The 17,083-nt window shown below is 56.9% G+C and overlaps 2 protein-coding genes across 6 annotated transcripts in view; both read right to left on the reverse strand.

The window, feature by feature from the left end:
• Positions 1 to 315: 315 nt before the first annotated feature.
• On the reverse strand, positions 316 to 11,001 carry SHKBP1 (SH3KBP1 binding protein 1). 3 transcript variants are annotated; one of them, XM_053905929.1, is made up of 18 exons: positions 10,870 to 11,001; positions 10,593 to 10,646; positions 10,397 to 10,442; positions 10,218 to 10,291; positions 9,873 to 9,931; positions 9,573 to 9,653; positions 7,655 to 7,816; positions 7,482 to 7,572; positions 7,202 to 7,392; positions 6,300 to 6,415; positions 5,395 to 5,482; positions 5,161 to 5,277; positions 4,043 to 4,213; positions 2,929 to 3,084; positions 2,431 to 2,527; positions 1,222 to 1,400; positions 861 to 972; positions 316 to 748 (listed from the first exon to the last, which is right to left on the reverse strand). In XM_053905929.1, the coding sequence occupies exons 1-18, from the start codon at positions 10,953 to 10,955 to the stop codon at positions 529 to 531; spliced, it is 2,100 nt and encodes a 699-aa protein (XP_053761904.1). In that variant the 5' UTR covers positions 10,956 to 11,001; the 3' UTR covers positions 316 to 528. The 3 variants fall into 3 exon arrangements, with proteins under 3 accessions (XP_053761904.1, XP_053761903.1, XP_053761902.1); XM_053905928.1 differs by having other exon boundaries at positions 861 to 975; XM_053905927.1 differs by having other exon boundaries at positions 861 to 975; positions 10,218 to 10,442.
• A 390-nt stretch (positions 11,002 to 11,391) lies between these two features.
• Positions 11,392 to 17,083, reverse strand: part of SPTBN4 (spectrin beta, non-erythrocytic 4) — a 77,342-nt gene continuing 71,650 nt past the window's right edge. For 2 of the 3 annotated variants that reach the window (XM_019432042.2, XM_053905930.1), the window contains 5 exons: positions 16,064 to 16,133; positions 15,161 to 15,453; positions 13,823 to 13,996; positions 13,631 to 13,673; positions 11,392 to 12,440 (listed from right to left, as the gene is read on the reverse strand). In XM_019432042.2, the coding sequence (XP_019287587.2) occupies positions 12,282 to 12,440; positions 13,631 to 13,673; positions 13,823 to 13,996; positions 15,161 to 15,453; positions 16,064 to 16,133 (739 nt within the window). In that variant the 3' untranslated portion in view covers positions 11,392 to 12,281. The remainder of the gene's footprint in view (positions 12,441 to 13,630; positions 13,674 to 13,822; positions 13,997 to 15,160; positions 15,454 to 16,063; positions 16,134 to 17,083) is intronic. The other variant, XR_008423342.1, reaches the window with a different exon arrangement.

Below are 17,083 nucleotides of genomic sequence, written 5' to 3' on the forward strand. Positions count from 1 at the left end.
TGCTGTTGCTAGAAAAAAAACAAGTTGCTAAGGAGGTACCTGGAGTCATCTTGGCACCGAGAGGGGAAAACCTGAGTATGATGCATCCCAGAGGAGAGCAAAACCAAATAGATGGAAAGACGTTCTGGACGAGTATCTGAATCCCTGGATCCAACTATGCCTGAAGCCAGATGTAAACCATTACATTCCCCTTCTTTGCTTAAACCAAGAGAGACAGATGTTCCTAAATCTACAGCCAGACATCTGGCTGGTCCTCACATCTCTCCCACCCTTTCCCTGGGGGTCCCCAAACCCTCTAAGAATGTCAGCAAGGTGTTGGCAGTGACAACTTTATTAGGGGAGGGTGACTTTGGCTCCAGAAAAGGGGGGGGGCAGTGGGGGCCTAGTAACAACGACCATTCCAAGGAAGCCCTGGCCCTGAACCCAGGGCTCTGACAGGAAGCAGGGAGGCACCTGAGCCCTGCCACCCCACCCCACCCCGTCCCCGGCCCAGGACCTGGGTATCCAAAGGCACCATGGCGGCTGTGTTCAGAAGGAAGTCTCATTGAGCTTCACCTTGGGGGGTGCAAGGGGAGCCCCGAGACCCGTGGAAGGCCGAGGCGCTGGTGTCGGGGGCCGTCGGGACTCTGGCCCACTCCGCACCAGCTCCTGGCAGCGTTCCACAAAGCTGCCTCCCCCGCGGCGCCGGGCCTCAGCCTGGGGGGGGCTCAGGCTCCCGAGACGGCCAGACAGGGAGGCTGAGTGGAGACTGGGGGGCGGTGAGGAGGGTCAGTGAGGGTCATCGTGGGCAGGGAGGCAACTCCCCCCCCCTCCCCCGCCCCTCCCCCATTGCACAGAAGGGAAAGTGGAGTTCAGTCTACCTGGTGAGAGAGGTGCGAGGGGAGGGGCTGGGGAGAGAGCTCCGAGAGGAAGCCAGTGGCACCGGCTCACCTTGCTCCAGCTGCTCCATCAGCTCTTCCTCGGTCAGCCCACCTGCTGGGGGGGCAAGACAGGGGCCACTGGGCAAGGGACAAAGGTCACACGCAAGGCTTGAGGCCAGGATAGGAGCAAAAATGCAGAGGTCAAAGGCTAGGGGTCAGAAGCTACGAGAGGGCGGAAAAGTGAGGGCAAGCTGGGGTTCAAAGGCAGAGGAAAGGGGTCAGAGGGCCAGAGCCTGGGGAGGGAGACTGGCAAAAGAGGTTGTGGACAGGGGCCGGCACGGAGGCCAGGTATAGGGAGTACCAGGGGCCTGGCCGAGGCCGTCCATGGCGGTGGTCAGGTCCCACATGGCCAGGCTGCCATTGGCCTGGCCGGTGAGCAGGTAGCGCCGGGGCCGAGAGCCGAGCCGCCGGGAGCCCTCACACTCGAGCACCGTGAAGGCGGTGGTGGGGGAGCCGTCCACTGAGCGCACCGAGCACACCCTGAGACGGAAGGGAGAGGGGTCACCCTGGCCCCGGTCCCTCTCCTCACCTGTACACCCCTTCCCGGGCCACAGTCCCCACCATTATGGCTTTAGTCGCTGCCTCTCCAACCGCCACCCCAGGCTTCTTTCCTCTTCCCCCATGTACTCTCGGGGTGCAGCGGCCTCTGGGATGGCTCCTGTCCAGCATCACCCCACGTCCCCATGGGGATTCTCCCCCAAATCTGCTGCTCTCCCTTCTGGTTCCTGACTCAGAGAAGGCCTGTCATCCTGGGGGCCTCCCTCCCCTCCTATCACCAGCTTCCAACCCCCTGCCCCATCCCTTCAGCCTCCAGGGCCCCCTCCTCCCCTCCTGTCTGGCCCTGGTCAAGCCCTGCCGGCTCCTGTCCCCACCTGTCCCAGCCTCTTCCCTGGACTCTCGGACTCCTGTCCCACCTCCAGTCCAACCCCCATGGTGGCCACGGCTCCCCAGCAGCCCAGGCCAATCTCAGCTCCTTCGTGCCCCTCAGCAGCCTGTTCGGAGGTCCGGCCCCCAGACCACGTGCACCTCACTGGCTGTCCATTCCCAGCCTTCACCCACGCTGTTCCTTCAGCCCGGCGCACCCCTGCCCCTCCTTTCTTCTGCTCATTGCTGTTTATCTCCAAGGTCCTCACGAAAACCCTCACAGGCCCCCTCCCCAGACTGGAGCAAGCACCTCCTCTGGGCTCCTACAGCTGCCTGTGCCCCCCCCACCCCCATCCCCGGCACCCCCACCTGTGCCTCCTGCCCCGATCCCGGGCTCTGGCCACACCGAGTGACCTGCGTGAGGTCCGGCACAGGCACCTGGGGCTTCCCCAGCCTCACTGCTACCCACACATGTCACACCTTGAATTCCTCCAGCCCCCAAACCCAGGACCAGGCCTCGTGCCCCCTCCCAGCCTTTGCTCCTTCAGGCGTTCCTTGGCTAGGACCCCCTTTTGGCCTCCGTGACCCAGCTGGTGTCCTGCCCTCTCCCCTGACCACCCTCCCCGTTCGATGGGACGGTCCTCACCGCTGGCCAGTGGATGAAAGACGCACAAAGAGCTGGCTGGCGGTTGGCACCACCTTCTGAATGAACACTTGCTGGTCGTCCCGCTCGCCGTAGGGGCCTGGACCAGGATGGTGGGGGGAGTCAGGGCCAGCTGGGCTCCCTGGGACTCCAGACCCTAAGGCTCTGCCCCCTTCTCCAAGATGAGCCCCCTCCCAGGACTAGGTCCCCATCCCCAGCTTTCTGGAATTGGGCGGGGTCAGAGAGGGCTGAGGGTCAGTCAGTGGAGCTCAGGGCTGTGGGGTGGGGGTCCCGGGTCAGGTGGCGGTCAGCAGGAATCAACGGGGTAACAGAATTCAACGGGGGTAGCTGGGAGTAAATGGAGATTGACAGGGGTCAGGTGGCAGCCAGGTCAGCTGGGTGGGTCAGGAGAGGTCTACAGGGGGTCAGGGAAGGAGCCAGTGGAGGCCAATGGGGGTCAGGCAGGGTGCATGGGATGGGAGGCCAGGGGCTAGTAGGCACCAATGTCATTGCCAGCGCTGCAGCCACCATGCCCGTCGGCCGACTCCAGTGCCAGGATCTTGAAGGAAGCGAGTGGGGTGGAGCCGGGCTGGGTGGAAATCATGCCCCGGAAGCGAGTCACGGACCACGTGCGCACGTGGTTGTTGTCGGCACAGACTGAGGAGCACAGGGGCAACGGCCGGTCAGGCCAGCTGTCATCACCGCGGCCCAACCTTCCCGAGCCCCAGGATGACCCTTTTCAAAGGTGTCAGGATTCGGGCCCCTCTGGATTCTTCCCTTTCAGAGAATTCGCTCTTCCCCAGAACTCCCAAATGGTCAAAAATCCTCTTGGTTCTTCCTCTAAAATTGTTCCAGAGCCTGATCTCATCTAACCCTGTCACTGTCCCCACCCTGGTCCTGTCCATGGCAGCAGCCTCCTCCTGCTCCTGTCCTGCCCCGACACATAGCCAGAGAGTCCCTGTGAATAACTGTGTCAGATGATGGCCCTCCTCTGCTCACAACCCTCTTTCCCATGATACCTACCCAGTCAAGGGCAAGGACAAAGTCATCTTCATGGCTTACAAGGTCCTACTGTCTCCCTTGCCCACTCTGCTTCCTCAGACACATCTATCATCCTCCTGGCTCAGAGCCCTTGCAATGCCTGTTCCCTCTGCGAGAATGTTTGTCCCCACCGAGCTGCACTGCTTATTTCCTTGGTTTTGCTCAAAGCTCCTTCCTCAGTGACCCCAACACTCTCAAGCCACTCGCACAACTTTTGTTTTTACCCATGGTCTTCATCGTTGCCTGTTGGTGACTTATATTCTGATTTATTTATTTGTCATCTGCCTTCCCGCAGAACATCAGCTCCCTAAGGGCGGGCACTTGGCATGTCTTGTCCATCACTGTATCCCCTGGGCCTGGCACACAGTAGGTGCTCAACCAGTGTTTGCCGAATTGATGAATTTCTTACTCTTGCTTAGATGGGTCCCCTTACACTATTCTCTCACTTCTGCAATTACTGTTCCAGGTTAAAATTCCCTCCCCCCCCGGAGGTCCCACCCCCTGGTTTCATGCTCCCCTCCGGGCCATCCTCTTGCGAGGAGATGGGCAGTTGGGGCAGCCCGGTGAGGCCCACCTGAGATGAGGTGCTTCTCCGAGAGCATGATCTTGGTGACGGGGCTGCGGTGCACGGTGAAGGTCTGGAAGAGCTGAGGCCCGGAGCCCACGGTCTCGGGGTGCTGCACAATGACCCGCACACCCCCCGAGCTGGTGCCATAGGCAATCTCGATCCAGTTCCCGCTGTCACCTGGTGAGGGGCCGAGGATGAAGACAGCGACAGGGCCACAGGGAGACAGAAACCACGGCAGAGAGAAAGAGAAGGACAGAGATAGAGTCAGAAAGCAAGGAGAGAGGGGCAGACAGAAATAATAAGGCAGTGAGATGTCAGAAAGGGAGAGACAGAGGGAGAGATCAGAGAAAGAGAGGAGCAGGGACAGCAACTAAGGCAGAGAGAGAGACGGAGCTAACAAGAGAGGGGACAGACAGAAAAATAGAGGGGCGTCTGGCTGGCTCAGCTGGTTAAGCATCTGACTTTGGCTCAGGTCATGATCTCACCATCCTGGTGAGGTCTCACCGTCCTGGGATCAAGCCCCGCGTCTGGCTCTGCACCGACAGCTCAGAGCCTGGAGCCTGCAGCCTGCTTCAGATTCTGTGCCTCCCTCTCTCTGCTCCTCCCCAGAAATAAATAAATATTAAAAAAAATTTTTTTTCTCTCTCTCCCTGTGCCCCTCTCCTGCTTGACTGCGTGTGCTCTTTCTCTCTCTAATAAATAATTTTCTAAGTAAACGATAATTAAAAAAAAAAAAAAACCTAGCCTAATTTTCTGCATTTAAAGCCAAGAAACCAAATCAAAAAAACTGTCCCCAAGTGAGAGAACTCGGTTTCATCCGCCGTAAAACACGCACCCTCTTTGTTTTATGAGCGTGGAAACATCATGTCCTCATTGCAGAGGTGGAAAAGAAACACAAAGACGAACTGCTCGTGGCCAAGTCTGGCCCTGGTTGGAGAGACCTGCCACAGCTTACATACAAGCGGTGCCCGGTGTTTGTTGAATGACTAAGTGAGAGTTGAATCTTTTCTCCTCCCAGTAAATCTCACGGGGTCATGCTACACAGTGGTGGGGAGGCGGCTGTGGGCTGGGGCTGCTGGCAGCGGGGTAGGGGGGGTAGATGGGGGGAGCCGGTCATAGCTTACTGGTCTTGGGGGTGAGGTAGACGCTGAGGGCCGTGACTCCGTCCTCTGCCGGGTCCCGGTAGAGCTCACTGACAAGGAGGTCGTTGTCCTTCATGCGCAGGGGAAACTTCTGCACATCTAGGGCGGGTGGGGAGAGCAGCGTGGGCTTGTTCAAGGTGCTCAGCACCCCCACCCCCCGCCCCCTGCCTTCCCGGGGAGGTTCTCGGGCACGCGGGGGTACCAGCTGCTGCTCACCCACGTAGTAGATAGAGCCGTTGTCACAGCCCAGGAGGAGGAAGGAGCCCGCCGCGTCGTAGCTGGTGATGGGCTGCACCTCCTGGACCTGGGGGCAGGCAGGACCGGCTGTGGCCGGGAGGTCCTCCCTGCCTCCACCTCCACGGCACCCCTCAGGGTGCTCCTCGCCCCCCCCCCCCCCCCCCCCCGCTTCCAGAACCTACCCGGGGTTTCTAGGCCCACTTCTCTCCAGCCTCACCGGCTCTAGTTCTATCTCCATCTGCGTCTCTCTGTCTCTGGAAGTCTCTGGGTCAGCGGTTCTGCCTCTTGGCCTCTCTTTGACCCCATATTGCTGGCTTTTCCTATTTATTTCTGTCTGTCTCTCTACATCCCTTCGGCACCACCGCCTTCCAGTCCCGGCTTCACTCTGCCCACCCTTCCCTCTCTCCATCACCTCTTTCTGACTTCCTCTATTGTTTTTTGTCTGTCTCCCCCCCTCTTTCTCTCTCTCCTTTCTCTGCTTTTCTGTCTCTCTCTCCTAAACATACTTTACAGGAGAAAGCAATACCGTAGGTATATTTTTCTTTATGTTTTGCACATGGCTTGGGAGGGAACGACAGACGTGTGCACGTTTGTCTCCTACGGCATCTTCACTCACCTGCTCCCCCATCCAGTGCCTGGAGAACCTGCTCTCCTCCTTTGCAAACCCACCATCTTCCCTGTCAGCTCAGCGGCCCCTCTTCCAGAAAGGCCTCCCTGACTCCTCCTCCTTAGGCCTTTATCACCCCGGCACCCCCACCAGATCTGGCCCGCTGCTGGGTTCTCTGGCTGTCTCCAGTTGGGCTGGGGCAGGAAGGAACCCCTCCCCGGGTCCGTGCAGACTGGACGCCTGGGAAAGAGGCAGCCAGGCCGGCCACCCCTCTGACCTGCCAGTGCTTGGTGACGGCGTTCCAAACCCCGATGCGCCCCGTGTGGCTCGTGGCGATGAGCTGGTTCCCAACGAAGAATAAGGCCTCCACGGGCACCCCCAGATGGAAGACTCCTGCAGAAGGCAAGGAGCACTCAGCCAGGACCCCGCTTCCTGGGGGAGAAGGAGGAGGACTGGGGGAGAAGCCAGTCGCTCAGTGGACCAGGAAGAACTCCAAGGGCCAGCGGATTCGGTGGGGCCACAGAATCTTTATAGGCTAGAGGATTCCAGCAGGAATTACAGAGGATTACACAGGCCAGATTCCTGACGGGGTGTGGGACTCTAACATGGTCGCAGTTTTCAATAAGGCAAACCGACGGGCGCCTGGGTGGCTCCGTCGGTTGAGCGACCAACTTCGGCTCAGGTCATGATCTCACATTGTGAGTTCGAGGCCTGCATTGGGCTCTATGCTGACGGCTCAGATCCTGGAGCCTGCTTCGGATTCTGTCTCCCTCTCTCTGTGCCCCTCCCCCCCTCACACACTCTCTCTCTCTCTCTCTCTCTCTCTCTCTCAAAAATAAATAAAACATTAAAAAAAAAAATAAAGCAAACAGAGATGTCTAATGGGAACATAGACTCTAGCCGGCTCTGGGATTCCCCTGGCATGGAGGTCTAACAGGGAAGGGAATTCTGGACGTGGGTGGATTTTTCTACAAGCCAAGGAATTCGAACAGGATACGGAATTCTAAAGGGTTGGAGCATCTTAATAATGCAAAGAATCCCCATGGGTGTAAGAACTTACAGAGTGGGTTAACAGGCCAGAGAATTCCAACGGGGTGGAAGAGAATCCTAACAGACCACAGGGTGAAGCGTAATTCTAAAGGGCAGAAAGAAGGTTCTGGAAAAGTCGCGGCGCCATACCTATCTCGGAGCCCCCGCCTTCTGCCTGCAGAGCCCACAGCAGGATCTCGCTGCCTGTAGCCGCTGCCACCATCTTGTCATGTTCACCCAAAGCCCCACCGAGCGCCCGGGCTGTGAGTGCCAGTCGCTCGATGGGCCAGTCCAGGCGGGGACTGGAAAACACCAGCTGCCAGCCAGAGGCTTCTTTTAGCCTGGAGGATTGGGGGATATCATCAGCCCTCACCGCAAGCCCTCCCCACCAACAGGGCTTGAGCCTCCGGCCACCCCCCTCCCCGAGCACCTATAGCAGACAAGAAACTGGGTATAGGCCACAGCGATCCAGTTGTGGTGTCCACACACCAGGCGCACGATCCCCGGCTCCTCTGGTGGCCCTTGGGGGGGAAGAGCAGGGATCAGGGCAGGGTCGCAGGGACCCCACTGGCTGCCCCAGTCTCCCAGGGGACAGAAACATACCCGATGGGGAGGGAGGGGCCCTCTCATCCAGCACTCGGCCCAGCAGCCCTGCATTGCCCAGGTTGGGGGGCATCGTGTTGCTCCGTCGAACAGGGGCTGGGCGTCCCCCCGACTGCTGGGGCCCCACCAGGCTGTGCCGGTTCCGCCGCTTCACTGGGAACGCTGTGGCGGGGAGACGGAGCAGAGTGACAATAGCTGTAATAATTGCCATGTAGCAAGCGCTTCAAATGCGCCAGAAGCCGACTTCCCCACACGTGGGGGCATAGTGTCCCGGGCGAAAAGATTCTCAGTGGTGTGGGGACGTGGCACGAAAGGACACGGAATCACCCAGCAAGTTACTGCCTTTTCTGTTCCTTTGAGCACATCACAAGGGCCGAATCAGTTTGGCGCTACCATAACGGTGCTATCTTTTCAGTATTTGCTAATCTTCTGTTTTAAGAAATGGAAGCCTAGGGGCGCCTGGGTGGCTCAGTCGGTTAAGCGACCGACCGACTTCACCTCAGGTCATGATCTTGCGGTCCGTGAGTTCGAGCCCCGCGTCGGGCTCTGTGCTGACAGCTCGGAGCCTGGAGCCTGCTTCGGATTCTGTGTGTCCCTCTCTCTGACCCTCCCCCGTTCATGCTCTGTCTCTCTCTGTCTCAAAAATAAATAAATGTTAGAAAAAAAAGAAGAGAAAAGAAATGGAAGCCTAGGGGCGCCTGGGTGACTCAGGTCATGATCTCACAGTCTGTCAGCGCAGAGCCCGCTTGGGATCTTCGGTGCTCACCCCCTCTGTCCCTCCCTGGCTCCCACTTGCACTCTCTTGCTCTCTCTCACAAAAATAAATAAAACATTTAAAAAAAATTAAAAAAAGAAAAGAAAGAAATGGAAGCCAATTTCTTTGGCAGGCAGTAGCATCATAACTGTTATTTCAGGGTTTCATTTTCACATTTACTTATTTATGGTATGAAGGCAGTGATAGAAAACTTCTATTTATTTTTTTAAGTTTATTTATTTATTTTTTGAGAGAGAGAGAGAGCACAAGTGGGGGAGGAACAGAGAGGGAGAGAGAAAGAATCCCAAGCAGGCTCTACACTGTCAGCACAGAGCCCAACGCGGGGTTCGAACTCACAAACCGCAAGATCATGACATAAGCCAAAGTTGGACACTCAACTGACTGAGCCACCCAGGTGCCCCTAAAGCTTCTACTTAAAATGACTCCTTTATGGGGTGCCTGGCTAGTTCAGTCGGAAGGGTATGCAACTCTTATTTTATATATGTTTATTTTAGTTATTTTTGAGAGAGAGCGAGCAAGGAGAGGAGGGGCAGACAGAGAGGGGTACAGAGGATCCAAAGCAGGCTCCATGCTGACAGCAGCCAGCCTGATGTGGGGCTTGAACTCACAAACCATGAGATCATGACTTGAGTCAAAATCAAGAGTCGGATGCTTCACCGACTGAGCCACCCAAGTGCCCTGAGTATGTGACTCTTGATCTCGGGGTTGTGAGTTTGAGCCCCATGCTGGGTTTCCAGTAACCACTGAGGCATATCTTCCATGGCCAGTGGGGTTGCTGACCTAAGGTCCCATGGAGATTATGGTCAATAATTCCCCTTAATATTTCCACCTCCATGCAAAATGTTTTATTTTATTTCTTCTAAGCTTCCTCCCAGGGAAATCAAACGTGGACTACAACCCCCATCAGGCTCCAGAACATACATCCTAGCCTCAGGGGACTAGCTGGCCCACTGCCTCATTGGAAGTGAGTTCCTACTTCCTTTCCAAGCATCAGTCCAGCCTCTGATATAAGGCTAAAACTCCCATCATGTCTCAGGGCTCACAGCACAGGTAAGCACAGGGCTCACAGCAAGGGCTGTGACCTTATGGGAAATGTAGTCTTTAGTCCACCCTCCCTCCCCTCCATCCCTTAGCTGTGCCCACCTGGTGGAGGCAGGTAACCGTTGAAGAGAACGTTTCCACAGGAAGATCGGTCCAACTCCTCCCGCAGCTGCAGGCGTCGAACTGAAGCAGAATAACTCCATGCTGGGACTTGGGGGGTACTGAGGCAGATTCTAACCCCCTCACCAATCTCATTCTCCACCCCCATCCCCCAGATCCAGGACCAAATCCAGTGCTCTTGGCTCTAACCCAAACTTCTTTCAAGAGAGGGGAAGAGGGAGCATCTTGAGAGCTGGGGCTTGTTTTCTATGCAGTGAGGATGCTCATGGGGCCCCCACTTACCCAGAGGAGTGAGCCCATAGAACTGGGCTTCGTGGAGGAGGCTGGAACCGTGGACACCCCTGGGTAGTAGAATTGACTAGGGGTCAGAGTCTGGGAAATGGGAGTGAGTGGAGAATTCTAAGGAGGAAGTTTTCAAAACTGTACAAAGAGTCCCAAGAGGTAGCAAATTTTGACTGGATCAAGACTCTAAGGAGTGATGTTATTATACATGGGCAGTGAAAATGTGCGTGTGTGGTGTTTGGGGTAAATTCTAAGGACACGATTTAAATATGATCGAGGAGCTTAGGTGAACATTCTGAAGGGAAGAAGGTGAAGACAGTGGGGTCCCTTTATCCCCATGCAAACCTGGGGTCCAACTCTTTGGTGCGCAGGAAGTTGAGGATGGGGGCGAAGACGGTGGGGTCCCTGTCGATGAAGATCTGCGGGAAGGGGGGCAGAGGATGGATGGGACAAAACACGGGGCTGAGTGGGGCTCCTGTCCCTCCTCCTACCCGCTGCCCCGTTTCAGCTCTTGCCCTACTCACAGCTCCAGTCTCATCTTTCAGTGTAGAGATGCGTCCGCTGAGAAGACTGTTGGGAGGGGATGCAGAGTAGGTGTAAAGGGCAAGGGTGTGTGTGTGAAGGGGGTGGAGGGTGGGGAGGGTGAGTGGGGCATTAGGTTTTCCCATACCCTCTCGTCCTGCCCCCCACCACCCGACCCAAACTGTCTCTCCCGATCACCTGGAGAAGAAGGAGTCTGGGATCCAGGTGAGAGTCTGGCGAGAGGTACTGAACCTAAGCGGGGAAAGTGAGCGCACAGTAGGGGTTGGAAGGATGGAAGGAGGGAAGGAATGTAGCTCCTTACCCCACCGCCATCCCGGGCGCCAGTCCGAGCACTCGCGCTTTCAGCAGGGGGCGGAGCAATCCTTGATGGACAGGGATTCCCCCAGAGAGAGGCGGTACTCCCACCCCGTTCCCGGTCCCCGAGGTGGGGGCCTCAGGAATCTCCTACACTCACCTCTTGCCTCCCACGTTCAGATGAATCACCTCCCCCGGAGGCCCCCGACTCGGGACCCCTTCTGCTGCAGGTGCCGCGGCTGCCATGGCCCCCAGGCGAGCCGGCCGGCCAGCACCCGCTTCCGGGTCTACACTCGGGTCCCGCCCCCCACTGCCTGCTCATTGGCCTGGAGACTCCCAGAGCCACCGGCGATTGGACACAGCGCTCACCCGTCGCAGTTAAATTCTCCGCCTCCTTAAAGGGACCCGCCTTTCCTGTGCTGGACGGGGCGCACCGCAAGGCTGTTTTGGGGAAGTTTAGTTACAAGGGCTAGCAAAACATTCCCCTAGGAATGGTTCCCATTTTAGGAATGGAATCTAGGTGCTTCGTCGGGGACGTGTGTTTAGACCCCGAAGTTAGTTCACATCAAGGGGACATCTAAATGTTCTCTGCAGCCGCAGTCTCTCCCCGCGCCACCCTCCATTCCCCTCCCCCCGCACCCCCTCTCAGGCGCAGCCCATGAAACGCGAACAAACCAGCATAGACCGTCAAAGCCAAAGTATTTATTATAGGTACATACAGTGTGCGCCTGCCACACCGCCCCACACCCCTGGGCCCCAGCGGCTCCTCCAGGTGGCTATGGGGGCTGCCCACAACCCGGTTCCCCCACTCCCTAGGGAGGTGCTTCTGCCAGAAGCATGCAGGGGGGAGGGCTTCCCCTCGCCCCTCCCCTCACGTAGCGGCATTTACAGCTGGAGGGGGGAGGAGAGAGGAAGACAGTTTTGAGCTTTGACGCCCCTCCCATTAAAAGCCTTCGCGGATGCGGGGCGGGGGAGGAGGAGGTCGACGTTTTGCAAAAATAAACTAAGTCAGGAATTAACCGCATGGCTCTGAGACGGCGGAGTGCAGGGGCTAAGGCCCCTTCACTCCTCCTTCCCAGACAGAGATCAAGGCAGCATTGGAAGTGAGGTAAAGGCGGGGAGGAGACGTCCCCTCCCCACCCCCTAGCACCCTGGATGGTCCAGGGGACCTCACCAGCGGCCCCATGCCCATCCCTAGGGCGGAGAGGGGGGCAGGAATTATCGCCCCTACCACCCCAGCTTCTTGGGGCAGGATCTGGGGATCGGGGCAGGGGGCTTGGCTCAACTGGCCCCTTACCCGCCCCTCCCAACTCAGTTATTGCATAAAAATAATGGAGCCCCAGCACCTGGGGTGGGGTGGCGAGCAGGAAGGGGCCGAGATATGGCTATAGGGGCAGCAATCCCCCCACCACTTCCTGGAGTGCAGAAGTCCCCTCCTTTCCAGTGCCCATCTTGGCGCGTCCGCAGTGTTGGTGGAACTAGGGGCTCCCGCCCCTGCGGAAGAGAAAGTGTCTTTGTGCCCACAGTGCGGAGAGAAGGGGCGGGGATGGGTCAGGCCCAGGGGGTGGGAAGTCACTTCCGGCGCCCGCTGGCCCTGCGCTCCCCTGCCTCCCGCTTGGGGTTGCCCTCATCCGTGGAGGACGTGGTAGGTAGTGTCTGCCCCCAGCGGGCGATCTCGGCGTGTTCTCCCACTGAAGCGGCCACAGCCTCCAGCCAGCCGTTCATCTCCTCCTGGGGGAGAGAGACAGGGCACAGAGTCCGGATTTGGAAGAAGGCAGACTGAGTAATAGATGAGCCTGGAATCGGACTGCCCTCTGAACTTCCGTTTTCCAGTCTATTAAATGGGGGTGATAACAATAATGCAAACCGTCGCATAGCACTTCAAGATGTGCCAGGCTCTGTTGTAAGTGCTTCTGTGGATTAATTCACTTAATCCTATGCAATAGGATTATATCTAACACCCACTATAGAGATAAACAACAACACAAACAATGATAACATCAGCGACATTTATAGAGCACTGACCTTTACCAGGCCATGTAAGTACTCTGTATGTATCAACTTAGTTCTCATAAGAACCCTAGAATGGAAAACTGTTTTCATCTCCATGTTAAAAGTAAATTGGCAGGGGGAGAATACAGGCCTACCCCAGAGCCTCTGGTAAGAATGAATGAGATGATGAGCATTATTATTTTCAACATCTCTTTAAACCACCTCCATGCCTGCTCCTCCCCTGACCTCTCCCCTTAGCCTCAGTCCCATGGTTCACTCTCTTCCACCCCCTCCTCCCCTCCCCACAGGCCGGCTGGGGGCCAGCCTCGTGCCCTCACATGTGGGTGCCTGTCCTGGTTGCCTCCTGGGCTCCACACCTCCTCTGTCCCTCTCCCCAGTCTACCCTGCACATTGTTGCCAAAGGATCTTTCTTAGACATCACTGTAACCTCTACCCCCCAATCTTGCTCAGACTCTGCCATGGCTTCCCAATGCCCTTAGGACAAACTCCAACCCCCTCCAAATGGCCCACAACCCCTGGGAACCTTTCTGGGATCCTTCCTCCTTGAACCCTCCACCAGCTCAGTTAATGCTTTGTATTTCTGCACCTCTGGTTCTTCTCTGCCTGCATCATCCCATTTTTTCACTAACTCCCATCTTTTATCTTTCCAGTGGTGCTTCAGGGACCAAGGCAAGGAGGTTGGACTTTGTCCTGGGGCTTCCAGGCAGCCCTCCAGGTCCCTGCCTCCCCTCCCCCCCTCCTTAGGTTAGGAACTTCCTCTGGGCTCTCACTGTCAATAGGCTTTCCCATCATAGCCTGGTGACTCTGGCTTGTGTTTCTGGCTCACAGTTGCATCACTCTGGGCCAGAAACCAGCCAGCCAGGTTGCTCCTGAGGTCCAGAGAGGGGAGAGAAAGGACCAGATCTCACCTCATCTTTAGCCTGGAGCAAAAACTCGCTGCCATCCTGGGTCCTGTAGGAAGGGGACACAGAACTTGGGGAATCTGGGGCAGGGGCCCGGCCCACCCATCCACCAACTATCCTCCAGGGAAGCAGGGTATTGCTGGGGGGGAAGGGGAGTCGGGCCTTGGATCCCTCCCCCTTGCCCATTGGGGGGCTCACTGGAGCTTGAAGACGTGCTTCTTTTTCTTGTAGTCACTAGCCACCTCGCTGGTGGCCTTGTGCAGGCTGAGCAGTGGCTCCCCGCCGTGTGTGCCCCCAGACGCCGGACCCTTGGCGTCCTTGTAGAAGCCCAGCTCCCCCTTGCTGAGAACGCAGTACAGGCTCACCCAAGACCTGGGGTGACGATATGGGGCTCAAGGCAGAGTCACAGCACTCTGCCTGGGAACTCTTCATTAATACCTTTCATGGCTGAAAACACCTGAGCCTTCCTTCTTCTTGGGCCTTTGCCTTAGCCGGGCCATGTGTCTGGGGTGCTCTTCCTTATGGATGTTCCTGAGCTAAGGGGAGACTCTAAGACTCTCAGTTCCAAGCCTTATGCTGACCCCTGCTGGGCCTGCCCTTCCATTTCCCCTCCCATACTGAATTTCCTGAAGGCAAGACTTAAGCTGTCTTCTCCATAAGCCTTTGCTTGGGCGTGTTCCTTGCCTACTCCTTCACCCACCATGGAATCCCCTGAAAGGAGATCTCTGCGTCTTGTGTCTTGTATGAGAAATGCCTATCTCCTATTCGGCCAAAGCCTCAAAGGAGAAGGAAGTCTCTTGAGTGAAATACACAGAAGGTGCCCCTTTATTCCCACCTTGGCCTCACTACCGGGGGAAAAAAGACTGCCTCAAGGCAAAACCTCAACCTGTTTTGCTCTTTTCACATCTTGGGTCTAGGCCTCACTCTGCTCACTGGCCACCTCTCCCCAGATTCTGCCTCACAGTTGGACAAAAAAAGGGTTGGACAAACATGAGCTGAACTCCAAGAGTAAGTCGCTATTTAGACATCTGCATGTGCCCCCTACCTCAGACCTCAGAGCTTGGGCTCTGTCCCTTTTCAGACCTCTCCAGCCACCCCGGCAACAATTTGAAACTTCGAGGATGGACCCACCCCATTCATTGAGAGGTTGGATGACCTCTCCAAGCTTCACCTTACAAACCATTGGAACCCTGTAGGCTAGACCCCAAATCCAATTTGCCATTAGCTCTATAGTTAGCTCCTGAGTTGGTTGCTATGAGTTTGGGTGGCAATTTATTTACATTTGGAATATTTTCTTCCTTTACGGTCCAGCTCCCCACCTAAGCTCCACCCCCTTGGCCACCGAACTAAACCCTAAGTCCCGTTCCTCCAATTCAAAGATTCGAGTCCTTGGAGCCCCGCCCCTCTTCAGGCCCCGCCTACCCCCGCCACCCGTAGGACTCCAGGAAGTTTAGTACCACCCCCAGGCCCATCTATTCATTTATTGGACACTCTGAGCTTGGGACCCGCCTTCCAAAACCCCGCCCACACGCTCACCGGTTGGACGACTTGCGGTTAGCGTCGAGCTCGCGCTTGCGCAGCAGGAAGCCCTCGTGCTGCACTGTGTGAGTGGGCGGTGGCGGAGGCGCGGGGGCGGAGCCGCCCTGGGCCGGGGCGGAGCGCGAGCGCCGGCTTCCCCCGCCCTCACCACCCTCTCTGGGCCGCGGCCGCCGTCGCGGCTTGGGCCGGTCCCGTGCCCGCGGCCGGTCCGGCCGAGGTGTCCGCTCGGGCGGCTCAAGCCCGTTGGGCAGGCGGCCTGGGGGAAGCTCACGAGGCTGAGGCAGCGACGGCTGTGTGGAGGGAGGGGGAAGAGGGGTGCTGTCCATAGGGGGGGTGTTGGAGCCATCTGCCTGGGGGACTCACGAGTCTGGGGGATCCCATCTGTCTTGGAGGCGAGTATGGGAGGGCCTCAGGGCTGGAGACCCAACTTTTAGGGGCCCCATCGGTGTCGGGAGTGAGACTGTCAGGACTCCTGGGTTTGTAATCGCTCTCGATCTTAGGGAGGAAAGCGCTAGCTCTTTGGAGGTGGGTGTGCAGGCACGTTGATGTCCCGGCTGTCTGTAGGGGGAATCTGGGACTTCTGTGTGTGTGTGGCTGTCTGTGAGGATATGTGAACCCCCCACCGGGTTAGAGAAAGTCTAGGACAGATGTGGGAAGAGTGTGGAGTCTGTGTGTAGAGGGGAGTAGGAGTCTCCTTAGGTTGGTGGCCTTATCTTTCTTAAGGAGAGATTTTCAGTTTGTGGGAGGCATCTGGGGGCCCTTTCCATCACCCCCTGAGAATCTCTGCAGGGTTCAGATGGGGAGGAAGAGGCGGGAAGCAGGGCTAGGCATTGGTGTTTCTGACTCCTGCTGGGAGGAGAGGGTTCCCCATACCCCCACCCATCCTGAGGCTCAACTTACCCCAACAGGGAGCCCTGGGCCTGCTTCTTTCTCCTGCAGCTGCTCCACAATGTCAGCCAGGGTGGCCTTCCTGGGAGGGGGAAGCCGAAAGACCCAATGGAACTGGGGACACCCTCTCCCAGGGACCAGCTTGGTTTTGGCTGGAGGAGCCTCCACCTCTTAGCCTGAGATGCCAGGCCCCTGTTCACTTCTTCAGCTACCTTTCTCAGATGCTTGCCTCGTACACCATAGGTACTTGGAATATGTCTGCTGGAGGACAGAACCTCTCCTTTGAGTTTTAGCCAGAGAAAAATCCAAACTTGTGCCTTCAAGCCTTTGTACATTATGCTGCCTTTTTTCCCCACCCACCCCCTGAGATCCCAAGCCCCTCGGACTTCTTTGGTCATTTTGGGTCATCACTATCCATTGTTTCCCCCGCTGGACTGGGATCTCCACCCAAACAGGGCTGAGGCTGGTGTGGCCACTGCTCTAGCACATACCACATACAGAATGGGGACTCAGCAAACGTTCATGATATGCAAAATTAAAAAGGAGTCAAGAAGTCATTGTCTCCAAAACATATTTGACCAATGGTCTCTTAGTGGTGATACAGCTGATAAGATCAATCTGCCCATCATGCTCTGGTTAACACTGGACTCTGAAAGGCCTGTGTTCCAGTCCTGCTTCATCCAAACTGATCGACTTGCCCTCTCTGAGCCTCAGTTGCCCCATCCATAAAATGGAGATGACAGTAGCCCCCAGTTTAAATGGTGGAGAAAGCCTGTGATGAAGTGTTAGAAGATGGTTTCACCATTAGCCCAGTAGAGAAACTGAGGTGCAGGGAGGACAAAATCCCTGCCTGGACCACCTAGGCAGGGGCCAGAACTCAGTAGCTAAGTCCTTTCCTCCAACAGAACTGCCACTGTGGGACCATGGGCACCTCTCCTCATCTGCTTCAGCCTGTTTGCACCTCTGCAAAATGGGTACCAGGGCAGTAAGCAGTTCTGAGCCCCAGCAGCCCCCCCCCCCCACGGGCCCGCG

This window comes from Panthera pardus, unplaced genomic scaffold, assembly GCF_024362965.1.
Source record: "Panthera pardus isolate Hobbes unplaced genomic scaffold, ASM2436296v1 HiC_scaffold_18, whole genome shotgun sequence".
In the NCBI taxonomy this organism is placed as follows: domain Eukaryota; kingdom Metazoa; phylum Chordata; class Mammalia; order Carnivora; family Felidae; genus Panthera; species Panthera pardus.